The sequence below is a fragment of the Carassius carassius genome, chromosome 2 (assembly GCF_963082965.1).
Source record: "Carassius carassius chromosome 2, fCarCar2.1, whole genome shotgun sequence".
NCBI lineage: Eukaryota > Metazoa > Chordata > Actinopteri > Cypriniformes > Cyprinidae > Carassius > Carassius carassius.
Genome location: NC_081756.1, coordinates 51,064,843 through 51,087,430, shown reverse-complemented (window position 1 = coordinate 51,087,430; position 22,588 = coordinate 51,064,843). Strand labels below are relative to the sequence as shown.

General features: G+C 43.2%; 1 protein-coding gene across 1 annotated transcript in view; it reads left to right on the top strand.

The window, feature by feature from the left end:
- The first annotated feature begins 7,262 nt into the window (after positions 1-7,262).
- Positions 7,263-22,588, top strand: part of dctn6 (dynactin subunit 6) — a 22,360-nt gene continuing 7,034 nt past the window's right edge. The window contains exon 1 of the mRNA XM_059504555.1: positions 7,263-7,372. Within this exon, the coding sequence (XP_059360538.1) occupies positions 7,335-7,372 (38 nt within the window). The 5' untranslated portion in view covers positions 7,263-7,334. The remainder of the gene's footprint in view (positions 7,373-22,588) is intronic.

Here is a 22,588-nt window from a genome sequence, read left to right as displayed (position 1 = left end):
ATCATCAGGAAACATGGTGTTAGCTTTCACTGTTATGCTGATGATACTCAGCTCTATATTTCTTCGCAGCCCGGTGAAACACACCAATTTGAAAAACTAATGGATTGCATAGTCGATATAAAAAACTGGATGACGAGTAATTTCTTACTGCTAAATTCTGAAAAAACAGAGGTGTTAATTATAGGACCTAAAAACTCTGCTTGTAATAACCTAGAACACTGTATAAGACTTGATGGTTGCTCTGTCAATTCTTCATCATCAGTTAGGAACCTAGGAACCTAGTGCTACTTGATCGCAATCTTTCCTTAGAAAGCCACGTTTCTAGCATTTGTAAAACTGCATTTTTCCATTTCAAAAATATATCTAAATTACGGCCTATGTTCTCAATGTCAAATGCAGAAATGTTAATCCATGCATTTATGACCTCAAGGTTAGATTATTGTAATGCTTTATTGGGTGGTTGTTCTGCACGCTTAGTAAACAAACTACAGCTAGTCCAAAATGCAGCAGCAAGAGTTCTTACTAGAACCAGGAAGTATGACCATATTAGCCCGGTCCTGTCAACACTGCACTGGCTCCCTATCAAGCATCGCATAGATTTTAAAATATTGCTTATTACTTATAAAGCCCTGAATGGTTTAGCACCTCAGTATTTGAATGAGCTCCTTTTACATTATAATCCTCTACGTCCGCTACGTTCTCAAAACTCAGGCAATTTGATAATACCTAGAATATCAAAATCAACTGCAGGCGGCAGATCCTTTTCCTATTTGGCGCCCAAACTCTGGAATAACCTACCTAACATTGTTCGGGAGGCAGACACACTCTTGCAGTTTAAATCTAGATTAAAGACCCATCTCTTTAACCTGGCATACACATAACATACTAATATGCTTTTATTATCCAAATCCGTTAAAGGATTTTTAGGCTGCATTAATTAGGTAAACCGGAACCGGAAACACTTCCCATAACAACCTATGTACTTGCTACATCATTAGAAGAATGGCATCTACGCTAATATTTGTCTGTTTCTCTCTTGTTCCGAGGTCACCGTGGCCACCAGATCCAGTCTGTGTCCAGATCAGAGGGTCACTGCAGTCACCCGGATCCAGTACGTATCCAGACCAGATGCTGGATCAGCACCTACACTGTAAAACCCGACAAGTTAACTTAACTCAAACCGTTTGAGTAAACCGATTGCCTTGACTGTAATACCCGACAAGTAAACTTTTTGCAAGCAAACGGTTTGAGTAAACAGATATCCTTAAGTTATGTTAACTCAAACCATTTGAGGAAACCGATTGTCTTAAACCGTTTAAGTTGAAAAAACTCACAGTTATGAGTACTCTGAACTTAATTCAGTTGAGTTCACTGAAAGAATATATAGATTGCAATTAAGTAATTAAGTGATTAATTGAGTGATAATTGAGCTTTAGTGATGAACACCTGCTGTTAACAAACAGAATTACTGAAGAAAAGAGAGAAAGGAACTACAGCTGACTTCAGACACAGCCTCACTCAAACCTGACAAGTTATGTTAACTCAAACCGTTTGAGGAAACCGATTGCCTTAAACCATTTAAGTTGAAAAAACTAACAGTTATGAGTACTCTGAACTTAATTCAGTTGAGTTCACTGAAAGAAGATGTACATTGCAATTAAGATTAACTAAGTGCTGATTGTGATTTAGTGCTGAACAGCTGCTGTTAACAAACAGAATCACAGAAGAAAAGAGAAACACAAGAACTACTACAACTGACTTCAGACACAGCCTTAGATGAATTAAACTGAAATAAAATACATGAAATCTCTCAAGATCTGATTAAACAACCCCACAAACAGCATCACCAGCTCCACTTATTAATAACCAGACTGACTTTATTTCTGTCAGACGTCTACAGAAGATCTTATTGAGAATGAACTAAGGTTTAGATGTTGATTTATTGTTTCATTTGAAGTAACCATGTTAGAGATCAGTGTTTGCTTTAGTTGGGGTCTTGACCCGTGACTTCTGTCTTTGTGTTTTCTCTGGCTGTTATAACCATGTGTTTCTAAAACACATTTGTCGTGTTCAAAAGCCCAGAAGAAATGCCATCAGGTGTTAACCTGTACCTAGGTGTAGGTTGTTATACTTTATATTGGTGATGATAATTATTCATTATTATTCACAATTACTGAAACGTACGGAGTCTAATCTTTGATGAAGTAGGTGTAGTGTAATTTGTAGAAGTGGACCTAGTAAAAATGACACTAAGAGCCAGTGGCTCTGTGATAATCAGTTAATATAAAAATGACTTTCTAAACATTTTGTACACATACATTTTTCTTCTATGCCAGTAGTTGGTCAAACACAGACATTAATAATCAGAATATGAACCTCTACAATGGTGACGAAAAAAAACATGCTGCAATGCATGCTGGGTACTATTGTATTACAAAACTCATCCATGGCTCCCAGCATGCTCTGCAGCATTTTTTTTTTATGGTCACCATTGTTGAGGTTCATATTCTGATTATTGATGTCTGTGTTTGACTAATTGACACCATAGAAGTCCAAACTGTTTGGAAAGTCTTTGTATTATCTGATTATCACAGAACCACTGGTTCTTAGCATCCATTTACTATAATCAATCAAATTACATAACACCTGTTTCATCAGAGACTAGACTCCGGACAGTTTAGTAATTGATGATTATCATCACCAATATAAAGTATAACAACCTACACCTAGGTAAAGGTTAACACCTGATGGCATTTCTTCTGGGCTTTTGAACACAACAAATGTGTTTTAGAAACACATGGTTATAACAGCCAGAGAAAACACAAAGACAGAAGTAAAGGGTTAAGAGCCCAACTAAAGCAAACACTGATCTCTAACATGGTTACTTCAAATGAAACAATAAATCAACATCTAAACCTTAGTTCATTCTCAATAAGATCTTCTGTAGACGTCTGACAGAAATAAAGTCAGTCTGGTTATTAATAAGTGGAGCTGGTGATGCTGTTTGTGGGGTTGTTTAATCAGATCTTGAGAGATTTCATGTATTTTATTTCAGTTTAATTCATCTAAGGCTGTGTCTGAAGTCAGTTGTAGTAGTTCTTGTGTTTCTCTTTTCTTCAGTGATTCTGTTTGTTAACAGCAGCTGTTCATCACTAATTCTCAATCAGCACTTAGTTAATCACTTAATTACTTGAATGCAAAGTTTCAAAACTTACATGGTTTAAATCAAGGCAATCTGTTTACTCAAACGGTTTGAGTTAAGTTAACTTGTCGGGTTTTACAGTGTAGAAAGGACCTCTACATCCCTGAAAGACAGCGGAGACCAGGACAACTAGAGCCCCAGATACAGATCGCCTGTAAAGACCTTGTCTCAGAGGACCACCAGGACAAGACCACAGGAAACAGATGATTCTTCTGCACAATCTGACTTTGCTGCAGTCTGGAATTGAACTACTGGTTTCGTCTGGTCAGAGGAGAACTGGCCCCCCAACTGAGCCTGGTTTCTCTCAAGGTTTTTTTCTCCATTCTGTCACCGATGGAGTTTCGGTTCCTTGCCGCTGTCGCCTCTGGCTTGCTTAGTTGGGGACACTTCATCTACAGCGATATCGTTGACTTGATTGCAAATAAATGCACAGACACTATTTAACTGAACAGAGATGACATCACTGAATCCAATGATGAACTGCCTTTAACTATCATTTTTGCATTATTGACACTGTTTTCCTAATGAATGTTGTTCAGTTGCTTTGATGCAATGTATTTTGTTTAAAGCGCTATATAAATAAAGGTGACATTGACATTTCTCAGAAGACTCTGCAGTTAACAGGTAAACAAACACATGCTTTATCTACAGATAATCAACCTGAATCAGTAAAATATATAATAATAGAATGCTATGCATATGAAAAGAAGATACTAATATTAAAAGAATATCTCATCTTTATCTCTATTTTTCTCAGCCAGACTTTTGTTTTACACTCCAGTCCAGCAGGTCGCATCATATAAGATGGTTCTACCGCGAAAAACGCTTAAGAAGAAGAGAGTTGCTCCTTTGACCAATGAGAAGCCGCTCCTGTCTCGTTAGCTCCATAGACATATAAATACCTAGACGCCTCATTGGCCGCTTTGAGCCGTTGCCGCCATAGACATGTATAGAAAGGCTAGATAGCTTACCGGCGCTGAGAGCCAATGGGACCCGACGACGTCACACGGCGGCCATCTTAGGACAGGACCGCTCGTCCAGTTATAACATTAAAGTCTATTGTGCATGTAGTGCTGAAATAACTATATTTTGCTCAATTTTCAACCGATTTTCAAACGGTTGGTGTGTCATAAACTTCAGGGATGCGGCTATTTAACTGCATACTTGTGAAAAATTATAGCCACGGAGTTTATTAAGAAAATAGTATATTAAGTAGACTAGACAGGTAAAGTACTAGGTATACCCATACACACACACAGTAATGATGTCAATATTTATAAGGCACATGAAACATGAAATAGTGCAATTTAGTTTATTACTAATATTTACATTATTAAATACATGTGTAAATTTATGTATAATATAAATCTGTCTCAAGTTGCCATTCTGTAAAATAAAGAGAAAAGAGATGGGTCTTTGTTTTTTGTTTTTTTACTTAGGTCCAAAGGCACACAATTAGAAAAAACTTAAAAAAAAAATATACAAAATATACAAAAAAAAAAAAAAAAAAAAAACATTAAGACACAATTGGACACAAAACTCTTTCCATCAATACAATATAATCAATACAGCTCCCTCCCTCTCCTCCTCTCATTTTCCACAAGCGCAATCAGAAGTTCTGTAAACAAAAAACCAACAAAGTAATCCAAATGTAAAGATGTTTTTAAGAAACCAAACCACTTGGAAATCATGTGTAACTCAAAGCTATGTTGAGACGAAAGACTAACCCTGCCTCTCCCACCAATTTACAATTGCTTGGTGACTCACTTACGACCTCTTCACTGCTAGCCAGCAAATAAATACAACCACATCCACAAAATGACATTTAGACAAAAGATTAGGTTGTCAAGAAACGTTGTTGGTCTCAGGAAACCTGTTAATAATTGAAAATGTCGACTGTGGTATCACTTTAGAGTAGAGGGCAGCCATGAAACACACAGCTACGCTGCAATGTTAAGCGTTTCTCAAAACGTGAAGCTACAATTTAAACATCGGCATCAGCACAAATCATAGCCACGTTAATATGGTTTGTAATAAACCAAACCGTTTGTAAATCCGTCAAGAATTCAGCAAGTTACGAGCATTTTAGTTGGCGTATGTCACTCACCTTCCGTCCACAGCAGCAGGGAGCAGCAGCGCAGTCTCCTGACCTAAGATGGCCGCCAAGTGACGACACAGCTGACTCCGCCTTGAGCCATCTAGCCTTTCTATACATGTATATGGTTGCCGCGATACGTCAACGCGTCCGCCATGTTAGTGAGGGCAAGACCATAGACATATGGTTAGCTCGGAGCCGTTAAATATGAACCTGTTTTTCAACGGCTCTGGGTTATGCTGCGTTCCAGGCAGGTTTTTGAGCCCGTAAGTCACGATTTTAAACCACGACTCACGACTTTATAGCGTTTTCAAGGCAAGTCACGCCAAACTTCCTGAGCGCAAGCAATTGTAGCTAGATTATTAATTTTATTGCAATGTTAGGGGAGAACCGGGGCGAAAGTAACGCGGGACGAAAGTAACAAAGCGAGCCTATTATTGCATTTGCATTGCCAGCTATGACGGTATATTCAGCATTCAATCCTTGATGGAGCTGAGAAATATCACGTGATTTCCTCATCATTTCCCGCAGTTAGGTCGGTAAAACTGTTTTCGAGTACAAAAAGTAAATTATTGAAGCGGTAATTTTTTTTAATTAGTTGTGTTGTTTTTTTTGTTTCATGTGTCACAGCAATGATCAATCTACAGGTTATTTAGTGCTTTAACACATCCTAAAGTTTGCATTATCAAAGTTTTTTAGTATAAAAGTAAATCAGGTTTAAATGCCAGGAGTTCCTGTCGGGACGAACGTAACAGTTGTTACTTTTGTCCCGCTACAGTGACAAGAAGTATTTATTTTGTTCCGGTACATGCTATTCTGTGAATTTCTGTCTCTTGCATCATTTATTAAAATGTTTATGTCATGTTATACCAAAATAATATGTCTGAGTGAGGGTCAGAAAGACAAACAGTGGTCTGGTTTTATCCAGATGTTTATGAGAGAGCGTTTCTGGACATAGAAGAACATCTGGGCAGCTCCTACCTCACATTTACCTTAGTTATATTTAGGTTTTAGCCATACCTTAGCTTTTACACCTCCAGCTATGAATTTGCAGTGTTTCCAGATGTTTTAATGCACATTTTGAATTTATGCATAAAAACAACTGGATGGAAACATGAATAGGCCTACTGTTACATTATGTTTAGAATTTATATTATGCCAATGTAATTTAATTATTATATTGTTCATTCTGTTTAAAAAATGTTTTATAAAAATACACTGAAATAAAAAAATAAAGTTTGTACAGTCGGGTTTTGAGACATTTGATGAAACTTAAATTTAAAATAAAAATATAAATATGTAATTATTTTATTTTTTTTGCAAAAATAAAAGACAGAATATGTTTGCAGTTACAGGTATACTTAATAAAAATAAGAGTAACAGAAAATAAATCTAGCTTATAATGTTGTGTTACTTTTAACCCACCTGTGTGTTACTTTCGTCCCAACCGATGGGGTCAAAAGTAACAATGTGCAACTTATGTTCAAATTGAAATTATACTGAAGCCTTTCTACATTTCTACAAAATACCACCTGGTATTGATAGACCACACTTCTGAGTTACTGGCCACAGCAGAAATATATCTCTGTCTACAACATTATCTTTTAAAATGATGTTTTTCTGAAAAATGGTACTTTCGCCCCTGCTCTCCCCTATATTGTCCTAAAATCTTTTTTTTAACGTGCACCACTTGCGTAAACACTGCATCCATAGGCAATATTATCCGTAGAGGCTGACATTGTTGTTTCGCAGGCTATGTGACGTCAGAGTTCGTAACTCGGAGTACATCTATCTAGTACGAGTTCACGGGTGGGAAGTCACGGGTTTGACTGCTGTTCCAGTGCAGTTTCACGGGTGGGAAGTCACGGGTTTGACTGCTGTTCCAGTGCAGTTTCACGGGTAGAAGGTTGGAAAAACACGGGTTACGGGTTGCCTGGAACGCGGCATTAGCTCTGACAGAAGACGTCATCGATCGCTCAGACGCATCATCGCTCGCAGGCTGCTCAGTCGAGCAGTGACGTCATCGAGCGCGTGAAGATGGCGGATCCGAGTGCAAAACAAACTGGACAGAAAAGGTAAAACATTTTTATATACATAAGTTTGTCATGTTTTAACGGATAAATCTCGCGAATGCAGTTGCAACTATGCCCAATATGCGGTATAAGATTTTTGTGTGTCATTAAAATCAAAGCAAATCCATATTAAATCGGACACACCCTGACAAACGTAACATTGAAATTGATATTAATAAATAATACTTTTTATTTCTGTTAACATGCTTGATTAATAAACTAAGAGCGAAAGACCAGCAGCAGTTATATTTACATTGATTATTATATATGTATAATCGGGATGTTGGTGCCAAACAGCTCAACATCATTTCAGATTTATCATCACTGTTTGTTCATGATCGAGAGTAAAAGTATCAGATTTCTTTGTCTTTGTCTCTTGATTGTAATGTGATGATCACAGGATTGTGTTAAGGATGAGTAAAGTCCTTCTGATCACATGTTCAGCTCCTGATGAACTCTTTCTCATGTTAGAAGTCTTGTACACGATCAGATGTTTTACAGACAGTAAGATTAGCTGTTTTAGTTTACTACACTCGTCAGCTGCAGCTGAACATGATGCTCCTGTGAATAATAACAGACTACAGTGTTTCCTGACCATCAGCACACACTCGGCCTCATGAACACACTGATGCTTTCTGTGTGAAGCCGGTGTCGTGTGTGTGTGTGTGTGTGTGTGTGTGTGTGAAGCTGGTGTGTGTGTTTCTGTGTGAAGCTGATGTTGTGTGTGTGTGTGTGTGAAGCTGGTGTGTGTGTGTGTGTGAAGCTGGTGTGTGTGTGTGTGTGAAGCTGATGTGTGTGTTTCTGTGTGAAGCTGATGTTGTGTGTGTGTGTGTGTGTGTGTGTGTGTGAAGCTGGTGTGTGTGTGTGTGTCTGTGTGTGTGTGTGTGTGAAGCTGATGTCGTGTGTGTTTCTGCGTGAAGCTGGTGTCGTGTGTGTTTCTGTGTGAAGCTGATGTTGTGTGTGTTTCTGTGTGAAGCTGATGTTGTGTGTGTTTCTGTGTGAAGCTGATGTGTGTGTGTTTCTGTGTGAAGCTGATGTTGTGTGTGTTTCTGTGTGAAGCTGATGTGTGTGTGTTTCTGTGTGAAGCTGGTGTCGTGTGTGTTTCTGTGTGAAGCTGATGTGTGTGTGTGTTTCTGTGTGAAGCTGATGTGTGTGTGTGTTTCTGTGTGAAGCTGGTGTTGTGTGTGTTTCTGTGTGAAGCTGATGTTGTGTGTGTTTCTGTGTGAAGCTGATGTGTGTGTGTTTCTGTGTGAAGCTGATGTTGTGTGTGTTTCTGCGTGAAGCTGATGTTGTGTGTGTTTCTGTGTGAAGCTGATGTGTGTGTGTTTCTGTGTGAAGCTGATGTGTGTGTGTTTCTGCGTGAAGCTGATGTGTGTGTGTTTCTGTGTGAAGCTGGTGTCGTGTGTGTTTCTGCGTGAAGCTGATGTGTGTGTGTTTCTGTGTGAAGCTGATGTTGTGTGTGTTTCTGTGTGAAGCTGATGTTGTGTGTGTTTCTGTGTGAAGCTGATGTTGTGTGTGTTTCTGCGTGAAGCTGATGTTGTGTGTGTTTCTGCGTGAAGCTGATGTTGTGTGTGTTTCTGCGTGAAGCTGGTGTTGTGTGTGTTTCTGTGTGAAGCTGATGTTGTGTGTGTTTCTGTGTGAAGCTGATGTGTGTGTTTCTGTGTGAAGCTGATGTGTGTGTGTTTCTGCGTGAAGCTGATGTTGTGTGTGTTTCTGTGTGAAGCTGATGTTGTGTGTGTTTCTGTGTGAAGCTGATGTGTGTGTGTTTCTGTGTGAAGCTGATGTGTGTGTGTTTCTGCGTGAAGCTGATGTTGTGTGTGTTTCTGTGTGAAGCTGATGTTGTGTGTGTTTCTGCGTGAAGCTGATGTTGTGTGTGTTTCTGTGTGAAGCTGATGTTGTGTGTGTTTCTGTGTGAAGCTGGTGTTGTGTGTGTTTCTGCGTGAAGCTGATGTTGTGTGTGTTTCTGCGTGAAGCTGATGTTGTGTGTGTTTCTGCGTGAAGCTGATGTGTGTGTGTTTCTGTGTGAAGCTGATGTTGTGTGTGTTTCTGTGTGAAGCTGGTGTTGTGTGTGTTTCTGCGTGAAGCTGATGTTGTGTGTGTTTCTGCGTGAAGCTGGTGTTGTGTGTGTTTCTGCGTGAAGCTGATGTTGTGTGTGTTTCTGTGTGAAGCTGATGTTGTGTGTGTTTCTGCGTGAAGCTGGTGTTGTGTGTGTTTCTGTGTGAAGCTGATGTGTGTGTGTTTCTGTGTGAAGCTGATGTTGTGTGTGTTTCTGTGTGAAGCTGATGTGTGTGTGTTTCTGTGTGAAGCTGATGTTGTGTGTGTTTCTGTGTGAAGCTGATGTGTGTGTGTTTCTGCGTGAAGCTGATGTGTGTGTGTTTCTGCGTGAAGCTGATGTTGTGTGTGTTTCTGCGTGAAGCTGATGTGTGTGTGTTTCTGTGTGAAGCTGGTGTTGTGTGTGTTTCTGTGTGAAGCTGATGTTGTGTGTGTTTCTGTGTGAAGCTGATGTTGTGTGTGTTTCTGCGTGAAGCTGATGTTGTGTGTGTTTCTGCGTGAAGCTGATGTTGTGTGTGTTTCTGCGTGAAGCTGATGTTGTGTGTGTTTCTGTGTGAAGCTGATGTGTGTGTGTTTCTGCGTGAAGCTGATGTGTGTGTGTTTCTGTGTGAAGCTGGTGTTGTGTGTGTTTCTGTGTGAAGCTGATGTTGTGTGTGTTTCTGTGTGAAGCTGGTGTTGTGTGTGTTTCTGTGTGAAGCTGATGTGTGTGTGTTTCTGTGTGAAGCTGATGTTGTGTGTGTTTCTGTGTGAAGCTGATGTTGTGTGTGTTTCTGTGTGAAGCTGGTGTTGTGTGTGTTTCTGTGTGAAGCTGATGTGTGTGTGTTTCTGTGTGAAGCTGATGTGTGTGTGTTTCTGTGTGAAGCTGGTGTTGTGTGTGTTTCTGTGTGAAGCTGATGTTGTGTGTGTTTCTGTGTGAAGCTGGTGTTGTGTGTGTTTCTGTGTGAAGCTGATGTGTGTGTGTTTCTGTGTGAAGCTGATGTTGTGTGTGTTTCTGTGTGAAGCTGATGTGTGTGTGTTTCTGTGTGAAGCTGGTGTTGTGTGTGTTTCTGTGTGAAGCTGATGTTGTGTGTGTTTCTGTGTGAAGCTGGTGTTGTGTGTGTTTCTGCGTGAAGCTGATGTCGTGTGTGTTTCTGCGTGAAGCTGATGTCGTGTGTGTTTCTGTGTGAAGCTGATGTTGTGTGTGTGTGTGTGTGTGTGAAGCTGATGTCGTGTGTGTTTCTGTGTGTGTGTGTGTGAAGCTGATGTCGTGTGTTTCTGTGTGAAGCTGGTGTCGTGTGTGTGTGTGTGTGTGTGTGTGTGTGAAGCTGATGTCGTGTGTTTCTGTGTGAAGCTGGTGTCGTGTGTGTGTGTGTGTGTGTGTGTGTGAAGCTGATGTTGTGTGTGTGTGTGTGTGTGTGTGTGTGTGTGTGAAGCTGATGTCGTGTGTGTTTCTGTGTGTGTGTGTGTGAAGCTGATGTCGTGTGTTTCTGTGTGAAGCTGGTGTCGTGTGTGTGTGTGTGTGTGTGAGAGTGTGTGTGAAGCTGGTGTCGTGTGTGTTTCTGTGTGAAGCTGATGTTGTGTGTGTTTCTGTGTGAAGCTGATGTTGTGTGTGTTTCTGTGTGAAGCTGATGTGTGTGTGTTTCTGTGTGAAGCTGATGTTGTGTGTGTTTCTGTGTGAAGCTGGTGTTGTGTGTGTTTCTGTGTGAAGCTGATGTGTGTGTGTTTCTGTGTGAAGCTGATGTGTGTGTGTTTCTGTGTGAAGCTGGTGTTGTGTGTGTTTCTGTGTGAAGCTGATGTGTGTGTGTTTCTGTGTGAAGCTGATGTGTGTGTGTTTCTGTGTGAAGCTGATGTGTGTGTGTTTCTGTGTGAAGCTGGTGTTGTGTGTGTTTCTGTGTGAAGCTGATGTGTGTGTGTTTCTGTGTGAAGCTGATGTGTGTGTGTTTCTGTGTGAAGCTGGTGTGTGTGTGTTTCTGTGTGAAGCTGATGTGTGTGTGTTTCTGTGTGAAGCTGATGTGTGTGTGTTTCTGTGTGAAGCTGGTGTTGTGTGTGTTTCTGTGTGAAGCTGGTGTTGTGTGTGTTTCTGTGTGAAGCTGATGTTGTGTGTTTCTGTGTGAAGCTGGTGTGTGTGTTTCTGTGTGAAGCTGATGTGTGTGTTTCTGTGTGAAGCTGATGTTGTGTGTGTGTGTGTGTGTGTGTGTGTGTGTGTGTGAAGCTGGTGTGTGTGTGTGTGTCTGTGTGTGTGTGTGTGTGAAGCTGATGTCGTGTGTGTTTCTGTGTGAAGCTGGTGTCGTGTGTGTGTGTGTGTGTGTGTGTGTGTGAAGCTGGTGTGTGTGTGTGTGTGTGTGTGTTTCTGTGTGAAGCTGATGTTGTGTGTGTGTGTGTGTGTGTGTGTGTGAAGCTGATGTTGTGTGTGTGTGAAGCTGATGTCGTGTGTGTTTCTGTGTGAAGCTGGTGTCGTGTGTGTGTGTGTGTGAAGCTGGTGTGTGTGTGTCTGTGTGTGTGTGTGTGAAGCTGATGTCGTGTGTTTCTGTGTGAAGCTGGTGTCGTGTGTGTGTGTGTGTGTGTGTGTGTGTGTGTGTGTGTGTGTGTGAGAGTGTGTGTGAAGCTGGTGTCGTGTGTGTTTCTGTGTGAAGCTGATGTGTGTGTGTTTCTGCGTGAAGCTGGTGTTGTGTGTGTTTCTGTGTGAAGCTGATGTTGTGTGTGTTTCTGTGTGAAGCTGATGTTGTGTGTGTGTGTGTGAAGCTGATGTTGTGTGTGTTTCTGTGTGAAGCTGATGTGTGTGTGTTTCTGCGTGAAGCTGATGTTGTGTGTGTTTCTGCGTGAAGCTGATGTTGTGTGTGTTTCTGTGTGAAGCTGATGTTGTGTGTGTTTCTGTGTGAAGCTGATGTTGTGTGTGTTTCTGTGTGAAGCTGATGTGTGTGTGTGTTTCTGTGTGAAGCTGGTGTCGTGTGTGTTTCTGTGTGAAGCTGATGTTGTGTGTGTTTCTGCGTGAAGCTGATGTTGTGTGTGTTTCTGTGTGAAGCTGGTGTCGTGTGTGTTTCTGTGTGAAGCTGATGTTGTGTGTGTTTCTGTGTGAAGCTGATGTTGTGTGTGTTTCTGTGTGAAGCTGATGTGTGTGTGTTTCTGCGTGAAGCTGATGTTGTGTGTGTTTCTGCGTGAAGCTGATGTTGTGTGTGTTTCTGCGTGAAGCTGATGTTGTGTGTGTTTCTGTGTGAAGCTGATGTGTGTGTGTTTCTGTGTGAAGCTGGTGTTGTGTGTGTTTCTGCGTGAAGCTGATGTTGTGTGTGTTTCTGTGTGAAGCTGGTGTCGTGTGTGTTTCTGTGTGAAGCTGATGTTGTGTGTGTTTCTGTGTGAAGCTGATGTGTGTGTGTTTCTGTGTGAAGCTGGTGTTGTGTGTGTTTCTGCGTGAAGCTGATGTTGTGTGTGTTTCTGTGTGAAGCTGGTGTTGTGTGTGTTTCTGTGTGAAGCTGATGTGTGTGTGTTTCTGCGTGAAGCTGATGTGTGTGTGTTTCTGTGTGAAGCTGGTGTTGTGTGTGTTTCTGCGTGAAGCTGATGTTGTGTGTGTTTCTGTGTGAAGCTGATGTGTGTGTGTTTCTGTGTGAAGCTGATGTGTGTGTGTTTCTGCGTGAAGCTGGTGTCGTGTGTGTTTCTGTGTGAAGCTGATGTGTGTGTGTTTCTGTGTGAAGCTGGTGTCGTGTGTGTTTCTGTGTGAAGCTGATGTTGTGTGTGTTTCTGTGTGAAGCTGATGTGTGTGTGTGTTTCTGTGTGAAGCTGGTGTCGTGTGTGTTTCTGTGTGAAGCTGATGTTGTGTGTGTTTCTGTGTGAAGCTGATGTGTGTGTGTGTTTCTGTGTGAAGCTGATGTGTGTGTGTGTTTCTGTGTGAAGCTGATGTGTGTGTGTGTTTCTGTGTGAAGCTGGTGTTGTGTGTGTTTCTGCGTGAAGCTGATGTTGTGTGTGTTTCTGCGTGAAGCTGGTGTCGTGTGTGTTTCTGTGTGAAGCTGATGTTGTGTGTGTTTCTGTGTGAAGCTGGTGTTGTGTGTGTTTCTGTGTGAAGCTGATGTTGTGTGTGTTTCTGTGTGAAGCTGATGTTGTGTGTGTTTCTGTGTGAAGCTGATGTTGTGTGTGTTTCTGCGTGAAGCTGATGTTGTGTGTGTTTCTGCGTGAAGCTGGTGTCGTGTGTGTTTCTGCGTGAAGCTGATGTCGTGTGTGTTTCTGCGTGAAGCTGATGTTGTGTGTGTTTCTGCGTGAAGCTGATGTTGTGTGTGTTTCTGCGTGAAGCTGATGTTGTGTGTGTTTCTGCGTGAAGCTGATGTTGTGTGTGTTTCTGCGTGAAGCTGATGTTGTGTGTGTTTCTGTGTGAAGCTGATGTTGTGTGTGTTTCTGCGTGAAGCTGATGTTGTGTGTGTTTCTGTGTGAAGCTGATGTGTGTGTGTTTCTGCGTGAAGCTGGTGTCGTGTGTGTTTCTGTGTGAAGCTGATGTTGTGTGTGTTTCTGCGTGAAGCTGGTGTCGTGTGTGTTTCTGCGTGAAGCTGATGTTGTGTGTGTTTCTGCGTGAAGCTGATGTTGTGTGTGTTTCTGCGTGAAGCTGATGTTGTGTGTGTTTCTGCGTGAAGCTGATGTTGTGTGTGTTTCTGTGTGAAGCTGATGTTGTGTGTGTTTCTGCGTGAAGCTGATGTTGTGTGTGTTTCTGTGTGAAGCTGATGTGTGTGTGTTTCTGCGTGAAGCTGATGTTGTGTGTGTTTCTGTGTGAAGCTGATGTTGTGTGTGTTTCTGCGTGAAGCTGATGTTGTGTGTGTTTCTGCGTGAAGCTGATGTTGTGTGTGTTTCTGCGTGAAGCTGATGTTGTGTGTGTTTCTGTGTGAAGCTGATGTTGTGTGTGGTTCTGTGTGAAGCTGATGTTGTGTGTGTTTCTGCGTGAAGCTGATGTTGTGTGTGTTTCTGTGTGAAGCTGATGTGTGTGTGTTTCTGCGTGAAGCTGGTGTCGTGTGTGTTTCTGTGTGAAGCTGATGTTGTGTGTGTTTCTGCGTGAAGCTGATGTTGTGTGTGTTTCTGCGTGAAGCTGGTGTCGTGTGTGTTTCTGTGTGAAGCTGATGTTGTGTGTGTTTCTGCGTGAAGCTGATGTTGTGTGTGTTTCTGCGTGAAGCTGGTGTCGTGTGTGTTTCTGCGTGAAGCTGATGTTGTGTGTGTTTCTGTGTGAAGCTGATGTTGTGTGTGTTTCTGTGTGAAGCTGATGTTGTGTGTGTTTCTGCGTGAAGCTGATGTTGTGTGTGTTTCTGTGTGAAGCTGGTGTCGTGTGTGTTTCTGTGTGAAGCTGATGTTGTGTGTGTTTCTGCGTGAAGCTGATGTTGTGTGTGTTTCTGTGTGAAGCTGATGTTGTGTGTGTTTCTGCGTGAAGCTGATGTTGTGTGTGTTTCTGCGTGAAGCTGATGTTGTGTGTGTTTCTGTGTGAAGCTGGTGTCGTGTGTGTTTCTGTGTGAAGCTGATGTTGTGTGTGTTTCTGCGTGAAGCTGATGTTGTGTGTGTTTCTGCGTGAAGCTGGTGTCGTGTGTGTTTCTGCGTGAAGCTGATGTTGTGTGTGTTTCTGCGTGAAGCTGGTGTTGTGTGTGTTTCTGCGTGAAGCTGATGTTGTGTGTGTTTCTGTGTGAAGCTGATGTGTGTGTGTTTCTGCGTGAAGCTGGTGTCGTGTGTGTTTCTGTGTGAAGCTGATGTTGTGTGTGTTTCTGTGTGAAGCTGGTGTCGTGTGTGTTTCTGCGTGAAGCTGATGTTGTGTGTGTTTCTGTGTGAAGCTGATGTGTGTGTGTTTCTGCGTGAAGCTGGTGTCGTGTGTGTTTCTGTGTGAAGCTGATGTTGTGTGTGTTTCTGCGTGAAGCTGATGTTGTGTGTGTTTCTGCGTGAAGCTGATGTTGTGTGTGTTTCTGTGTGAAGCTGATGTTGTGTGTGTTTCTGTATGAAGCTGATGTTGTGTGTGTTTCTGCGTGAAGCTGGTGTCGTGTGTGTTTCTGCGTGAAGCTGATGTTGTGTGTGTTTCTGTGTGAAGCTGATGTTGTGTGTGTTTCTGCGTGAAGCTGGTGTCGTGTGTGTTTCTGCGTGAAGCTGATGTTGTGTGTGTTTCTGTGTGAAGCTGATGTGTGTGTGTTTCTGCGTGAAGCTGGTGTCGTGTGTGTTTCTGTGTGAAGCTGATGTTGTGTGTGTTTCTGCGTGAAGCTGGTGTAGTGTGTGTTTCTGCGTGAAGCTGGTGTTGTGTGTGTTTCTGCGTGAAGCTGATGTTGTGTGTGTTTCTGTGTGAAGCTGGTGTTGTGTGTGTTTCTGTGTGAAGCTGATGTTGTGTGTGTTTCTGCGTGAAGCTGATGTTGTGTGTGTTTCTGCGTGAAGCTGGTGTCGTGTGTGTTTCTGCGTGAAGCTGATGTGTGTGTGTGTTTCTGTGTGAAGCTGATGTTGTGTGTGTTTCTGTGTGAAGCTGATGTTGTGTGTGTTTCTGCGTGAAGCTGGTGTCGTGTGTGTTTCTGCGTGAAGCTGGTGTCGTGTGTGTTTCTGTGTGAAGCTGATGTTGTGTGTGTTTCTGCGTGAAGCTGGTGTTGTGTGTGTTTCTGCGTGAAGCTGGTGTTGTGTGTGTTTCTGTGTGAAGCTGATGTGTGTGTGTTTCTGTGTGAAGCTGATGTGTGTGTGTTTCTGCGTGAAGCTGGTGTTGTGTGTGTTTCTGTGTGAAGCTGATGTCGTGTGTGTTTCTGCGTGAAGCTGATGTTGTGTGTGTTTCTGCGTGAAGCTGGTGTTGTGTGTGTTTCTGCGTGAAGCTGGTGTTGTGTGTGTTTCTGCGTGAAGCTGGTGTTGTGTGTGTTTCTGTGTGAAGCTGATGTGTGTGTGTTTCTGTGTGAAGCTGATGTGTGTGTGTTTCTGCGTGAAGCTGGTGTTGTGTGTGTTTCTGTGTGAAGCTGATGTGTGTGTGTTTCTGCGTGAAGCTGGTGTTGTGTGTGTTTCTGCGTGAAGCTGATGTTGTGTGTGTTTCTGCGTGAAGCTGATGTTGTGTGTGTTTCTGCGTGAAGCTGATGTGTGTGTGTTTCTGTGTGAAGCTGATGTTGTGTGTGTTTCTGTGTGAAGCTGGTGTTGTGTGTGTTTCTGTGTGAAGCTGGTGTTGTGTGTGTTTCTGCGTGAAGCTGGTGTTGTGTGTGTTTCTGTGTGAAGCTGGTGTTGTGTGTGTTTCTGTGTGAAGCTGATGTTGTGTGTGTTTCTGTGTGAAGCTGATGTTGTGTGTGTTTCTGTGTGAAGCTGATGTTGTGTGTGTTTCTGTGTGAATCCAGATGTTTTCTGTGTGAAGCTGATGTTGTGTGTGTTTCTGTGTGAAGCTGATGTTGTGTGTGTTTCTGTGTGAAGCTGATGTTGTGTGTGTTTCTGCGTGAAGCTGATGTTGTGTGTGTTTCTGTGTGAAGCTGATGTGTGTGTGTTTCTGCGTGAAGCTGATGTCGTGTGTGTTTCTGCGTGAAGCTGATGTTGTGTGTGTTTCTGTGTGAAGCTGGTGTTGTGTGTGTTTCTGTGTGAAGCTGATGTTGTGTGTGTTTCTGTGTGAAGCTGATGTTGTGTGTGTTTCTGTGTGAAGCTGATGTGTGTGTGTTTCTGTGTGAAGCTGATGTGTGTGTGTTTCTGTGTGAAGCTGATGTTGTGTGTGTTTCTGTGTGAAGCTGGTGTTGTGTGTGTTTCTGTGTGAAGCTGATGTTGTGTGTGTTTCTGTGTGAAGCTGATGTGTGTGTGTTTCTGCGTGAAGCTGGTGTTGTGTGTGTTTCTGCGTGAAGCTGGTGTCGTGTGTGTTTCTGCGTGAAGCTGATGTTGTGTGTGTTTCTGCATGAAGCTGGTGTTGTGTGTGTTTCTGCGTGAAGCTGGTGTTGTGTGTGTTTCTGCGTGAAGCTGGTGTTGTGTGTGTTTCTGCGTGAAGCTGATGTGTGTGTGTTTCTGCGTAAAGCTTATGTGTGTGTGTTTCTGCGTGAAGCTGATGTTGTGTGTGTTTCTGCGTGAAGCTGGTGTTGTGTGTGTTTCTGTGTGAAGCTGATGTGTGTGTGTTTCTGTGTGAAGCTGATGTTGTGTATGTTTCTGTGTGAAGCTGGTGTTGTGTGTGTTTCTGTGTGAAGCTGATGTTGTGTGTGTTTCTGTGTGAAGCTGATGTGTGTGTGTTTCTGTGTGAAGCTGGTGTTGTGTGTGTTTCTGTGTGAAGCTGGTGTTGTGTGTGTTTCTGCGTGAAGCTGGTGTTGTGTGTGTTTCTGCGTGAAGCTGATGTTGTGTGTGTTTCTGTGTGAAGCTGATGTGTGTGTGTTTCTGCGTGAAGCTGATGTGTGTGTGTTTCTGCGTGAAGCTGATGTTGTGTGTGTTTCTGCGTGAAGCTGATGTTGTGTGTGTTTCTGCGTGAAGCTGGTGTTGTGTGTGTTTCTGTGTGAAGCTGATGTTGTGTGTGTTTCTGTGTGAAGCTGATGTTGTGTGTGTTTCTGTGTGAAGCTGATGTTGTGTGTGTTTCTGTGTGAATCCAGATGTTTTCTGTGTGAAGCTGATGTTGTGTGTGTTTCTGTGTGAAGCTGATGTTGTGTGTGTTTCTGTGTGAAGCTGATGTTGTGTGTTTCTGCGTGAAGCTGATGTTGTGTGTGTTTCTGTGTGAAGCTGATGTGTGTGTGTTTCTGCGTGAAGCTGATGTCGTGTGTGTTTCTGCGTGAAGCTGATGTTGTGTGTGTTTCTGTGTGAAGCTGGTGTTGTGTGTGTTTCTGTGTGAAGCTGATGTTGTGTGTGTTTCTGCGTGAAGCTGATGTTGTGTGTGTTTCTGCGTGAAGCTGGTGTTGTGTGTGTTTCTGCGTGAAGCTGATGTGGTGTGTGTTTCTGCGTGAAGCTGGTGTCGTGTGTGTTTCTGTGTGAAGCTGATGTTGTGTGTGTTTCTGTGTGAAGCTGATGTTGTGTGTGTTTCTGTGTGAAGCTGGTGTTGTGTGTGTTTCTGTGTGAAGCTGGTGTTGTGTGTGTTTCTGCGTGAAGCTGGTGTTGTGTGTGTTTCTGTGTGAAGCTGATGTTGTGTGTGTTTCTGCGTGAAGCTGGTGTTGTGTGTGTTTCTGTGTGAAGCTGGTGTTGTGTGTGTTTCTGTGTGAAGCTGATGTTGTGTGTGTTTCTGTGTGAAGCTGATGTTGTGTGTGTTTCTGTGTGAAGCTGATGTGTGTGTGTTTCTGCGTGAAGCTGATGTTGTGTGTGTTTCTGCGTGAAGCTGATGTTGTGTGTGTTTCTGTGTGAAGCTGATGTTGTGTGTGTTTCTGTGTGAAGCTGATGTTGTGTGTGTTTCTGTGTGAAGCTGGTGTTGTGTGTGTTTCTGCGTGAAGCTGATGTTGTGTGTGTTTCTGCGTGAAGCTGGTGTCGTGTGTGTTTCTGTGTGAAGCTGATGTTGTGTGTGTTTCTGTGTGAAGCTGGTGTTGTGTGTGTTTCTGTGTGAAGCTGATGTTGTGTGTGTTTCTGTGTGAAGCTGATGTTGTGTGTGTTTCTGTGTGAAGCTGATGTTGTGTGTGTTTCTGCGTGAAGCTGATGTTGTGTGTGTTTCTGCGTGAAGCTGGTGTCGTGTGTGTTTCTGCGTGAAGCTGATGTTGTGTGTGTTTCTGCGTGAAGCTGATGTTGTGTGTGTTTCTGCGTGAAGCTGATGTTGTGTGTGTTTCTGCGTGAAGCTGATGTTGTGTGTGTTTCTGCGTGAAGCTGATGTTGTGTGTGTTTCTGCGTGAAGCTGATGTTGTGTGTGTTTCTGTGTGAAGCTGATGTTGTGTGTGTTTCTGCGTGAAGCTGATGTTGTGTGTGTTTCTGTGTGAAGCTGATGTGTGTGTGTTTCTGCGTGAAGCTGGTGTCGTGTGTGTTTCTGTGTGAAGCTGATGTTGTGTGTGTTTCTGCGTGAAGCTGGTGTCGTGTGTGTTTCTGTGTGAAGCTGATGTTGTGTGTGTTTCTGCGTGAAGCTGATGTTGTGTGTGTTTCTGCGTGAAGCTGATGTTGTGTGTGTTTCTGCGTGAAGCTGATGTTGTGTGTGTTTCTGCGTGAAGCTGATGTTGTGTGTGTTTCTGCGTGAAGCTGATGTTGTGTGTGTTTCTGTGTGAAGCTGATGTGTGTGTGTTTCTGCGTGAAGCTGATGTTGTGTGTGTTTCTGTGTGAAGCTGATGTTGTGTGTGTTTCTGCGTGAAGCTGATGTTGTGTGTGTTTCTGTGTGAAGCTGATGTGTGTGTGTTTCTGCGTGAAGCTGATGTTGTGTGGGTTTCTGTGTGAAGCTGATGTTGTGTGTGTTTCTGCGTGAAGCTGATGTTGTGTGTGTTTCTGCGTGAAGCTGATGTTGTGTGTGTTTCTGCGTGAAGCTGATGTTGTGTGTGTTTCTGTGTGAAGCTGATGTTGTGTGTGTTTCTGTGTGAAGCTGATGTTGTGTGTGTTTCTGCGTGAAGCTGATGTTGTGTGTGTTTCTGTGTGAAGCTGATGTGTGTGTGTTTCTGTGTGAAGCTGATGTTGTGTGTGTTTCTGTGTGAAGCTGATGTTGTGTGTGTTTCTGCGTGAAGCTGATGTTGTGTGTGTTTCTGTGTGAAGCTGATGTGTGTGTGTTTCTGCGTGAAGCTGGTGTCGTGTGTGTTTCTGCGTGAAGCTGATGTTGTGTGTGTTTCTGTGTGAAGCTGATGTGTGTGTGTTTCTGTGTGAAGCTGATGTTGTGTGTGTTTCTGTGTGAAGCTGATGTTGTGTGTGTTTCTGCGTGAAGCTGATGTTGTGTGTGTTTCTGTGTGAAGCTGATGTGTGTGTGTTTCTGCGTGAAGCTGATGTTGTGTGTGTTTCTGTGTGAAGCTGATGTTGTGTGTGTTTCTGCGTGAAGCTGATGTTGTGTGTGTTTCTGCGTGAAGCTGATGTTGTGTGTGTTTCTGCGTGAAGCTGATGTTGTGTGTGTTTCTGCGTGAAGCTGATGTTGTGTGTGTTTCTGTGTGAAGCTGATGTTGTGTGTGTTTCTGCGTGAAGCTGATGTTGTGTGTGTTTCTGTGTGAAGCTGATGTGTGTGTGTTTCTGCGTGAAGCTGGTGTCGTGTGTGTTTCTGTGTGAAGCTGATGTTGTGTGTGTTTCTGCGTGAAGCTGATGTTGTGTGTGTTTCTGCGTGAAGCTGGTGTCGTGTGTGTTTCTGTGTGAAGCTGATGTTGTGTGTGTTTCTGCGTGAAGCTGATGTTGTGTGTGTTTCTGCGTGAAGCTGGTGTCGTGTGTGTTTCTGTGTGAAGCTGATGTCGTGTGTGTTTCTGCGTGAAGCTGGTGTCGTGTGTGTTTCTGCGTGAAGCTGATGTTGTGTGTGTTTCTGCGTGAAGCTGGTGTTGTGTGTGTTTCTGCGTGAAGCTGATGTTGTGTGTGTTTCTGTGTGAAGCTGATGTGTGTGTGTTTCTGCGTGAAGCTGGTGTCGTGTGTGTTTCTGTGTGAAGCTGATGTTGTGTGTGTTTCTGTGTGAAGCTGGTGTCGTGTGTGTTTCTGCGTGAAGCTGATGTTGTGTGTGTTTCTGTGTGAAGCTGATGTGTGTGTGTTTCTGCGTGAAGCTGGTGTCGTGTGTGTTTCTGTGTGAAGCTGATGTCGTGTGTGTTTCTGCGTGAAGCTGATGTTGTGTGTGTTTCTGTGTGAAGCTGATGTTGTGTGTGTTTCTGTGTGAAGCTGATGTTGTGTGTGTTTCTGCGTGAAGCTGGTGTCGTGTGTGTTTCTGCGTGAAGCTGATGTTGTGTGTGTTTCTGTGTGAAGCTGATGTTGTGTGTGTTTCTGCGTGAAGCTGGTGTCGTGTGTGTTTCTGCGTGAAGCTGATGTTGTGTGTGTTTCTGTGTGAAGCTGATGTGTGTGTGTTTCTGCGTGAAGCTGGTGTCGTGTGTGTTTCTGTGTGAAGCTGATGTTGTGTGTGTTTCTGCGTGAAGCTGGTGTAGTGTGTGTTTCTGCGTGAAGCTGGTGTTGTGTGTGTTTCTGCGTGAAGCTGATGTTGTGTGTGTTTCTGTGTGAAGCTGGTGTTGTGTGTGTTTCTGTGTGAAGCTGATGTTGTGTGTGTTTCTGCGTGAAGCTGATGTTGTGTGTGTTTCTGCGTGAAGCTGGTGTCGTGTGTGTTTCTGCGTGAAGCTGATGTGTGTGTGTTTCTGTGTGAAGCTGATGTTGTGTGTGTTTCTGTGTGAAGCTGATGTTGTGTGTGTTTCTGTGTGAAGCTGATGTTGTGTGTGTTTCTGTGTGAAGCTGATGTTGTGTGTGTTTCTGTGTGAAGCTGGTGTCGTGTGTGTTTCTGCGTGAAGCTGGTGTCGTGTGTGTTTCTGTGTGAAGCTGATGTTGTGTGTGTTTCTGTGTGAAGCTGGTGTTGTGTGTGTTTCTGCGTGAAGCTGGTGTTGTGTGTGTTTCTGTGTGAAGCTGATGTGTGTGTGTTTCTGTGTGAAGCTGATGTGTGTGTGTTTCTGCGTGAAGCTGGTGTTGTGTGTGTTTCTGTGTGAAGCTGATGTCGTGTGTGTTTCTGCGTGAAGCTGATGTTGTGTGTGTTTCTGCGTGAAGCTGGTGTTGTGTGTGTTTCTGCGTGAAGCTGGTGTTGTGTGTGTTTCTGCGTGAAGCTGGTGTTGTGTGTGTTTCTGTGTGAAGCTGATGTGTGTGTGTTTCTGTGTGAAGCTGATGTGTGTGTGTTTCTGCGTGAAGCTGGTGTTGTGTGTGTTTCTGTGTGAAGCTGATGTGTGTGTGTTTCTGCGTGAAGCTGGTGTTGTGTGTGTTTCTGCGTGAAGCTGGTGTTGTGTGTGTTTCTGTGTGAAGCTGATGTTGTGTGTGTTTCTGTGTGAAGCTGATGTTGTGTGTGTTTCTGCGTGAAGCTGGTGTTGTGTGTGTTTCTGCGTGAAGCTGGTGTTGTGTGTGTTTCTGTGTGAAGCTGGTGTTGTGTGTGTTTCTGTGTGAAGCTGATGTGTGTGTGTTTCTGCGTGAAGCTGGTGTTGTGTGTGTTTCTGCGTGAAGCTGGTGTTGTGTGTGTTTCTGTGTGAAGCTGGTGTCGTGTGTGTTTCTGTGTGAAGCTGATGTTGTGTGTGTTTCTGTGTGAAGCTGGTGTCGTGTGTGTTTCTGTGTGAAGCTGATGTTGTGTGTGTTTCTGTGTGAAGCTGATGTTGTGTGTGTTTCTGTGTGAAGCTGATGTTGTGTGTGTTTCTGTGTGAAGCTGGTGTTGTGTGTGTTTCTGCGTGAAGCTGATGT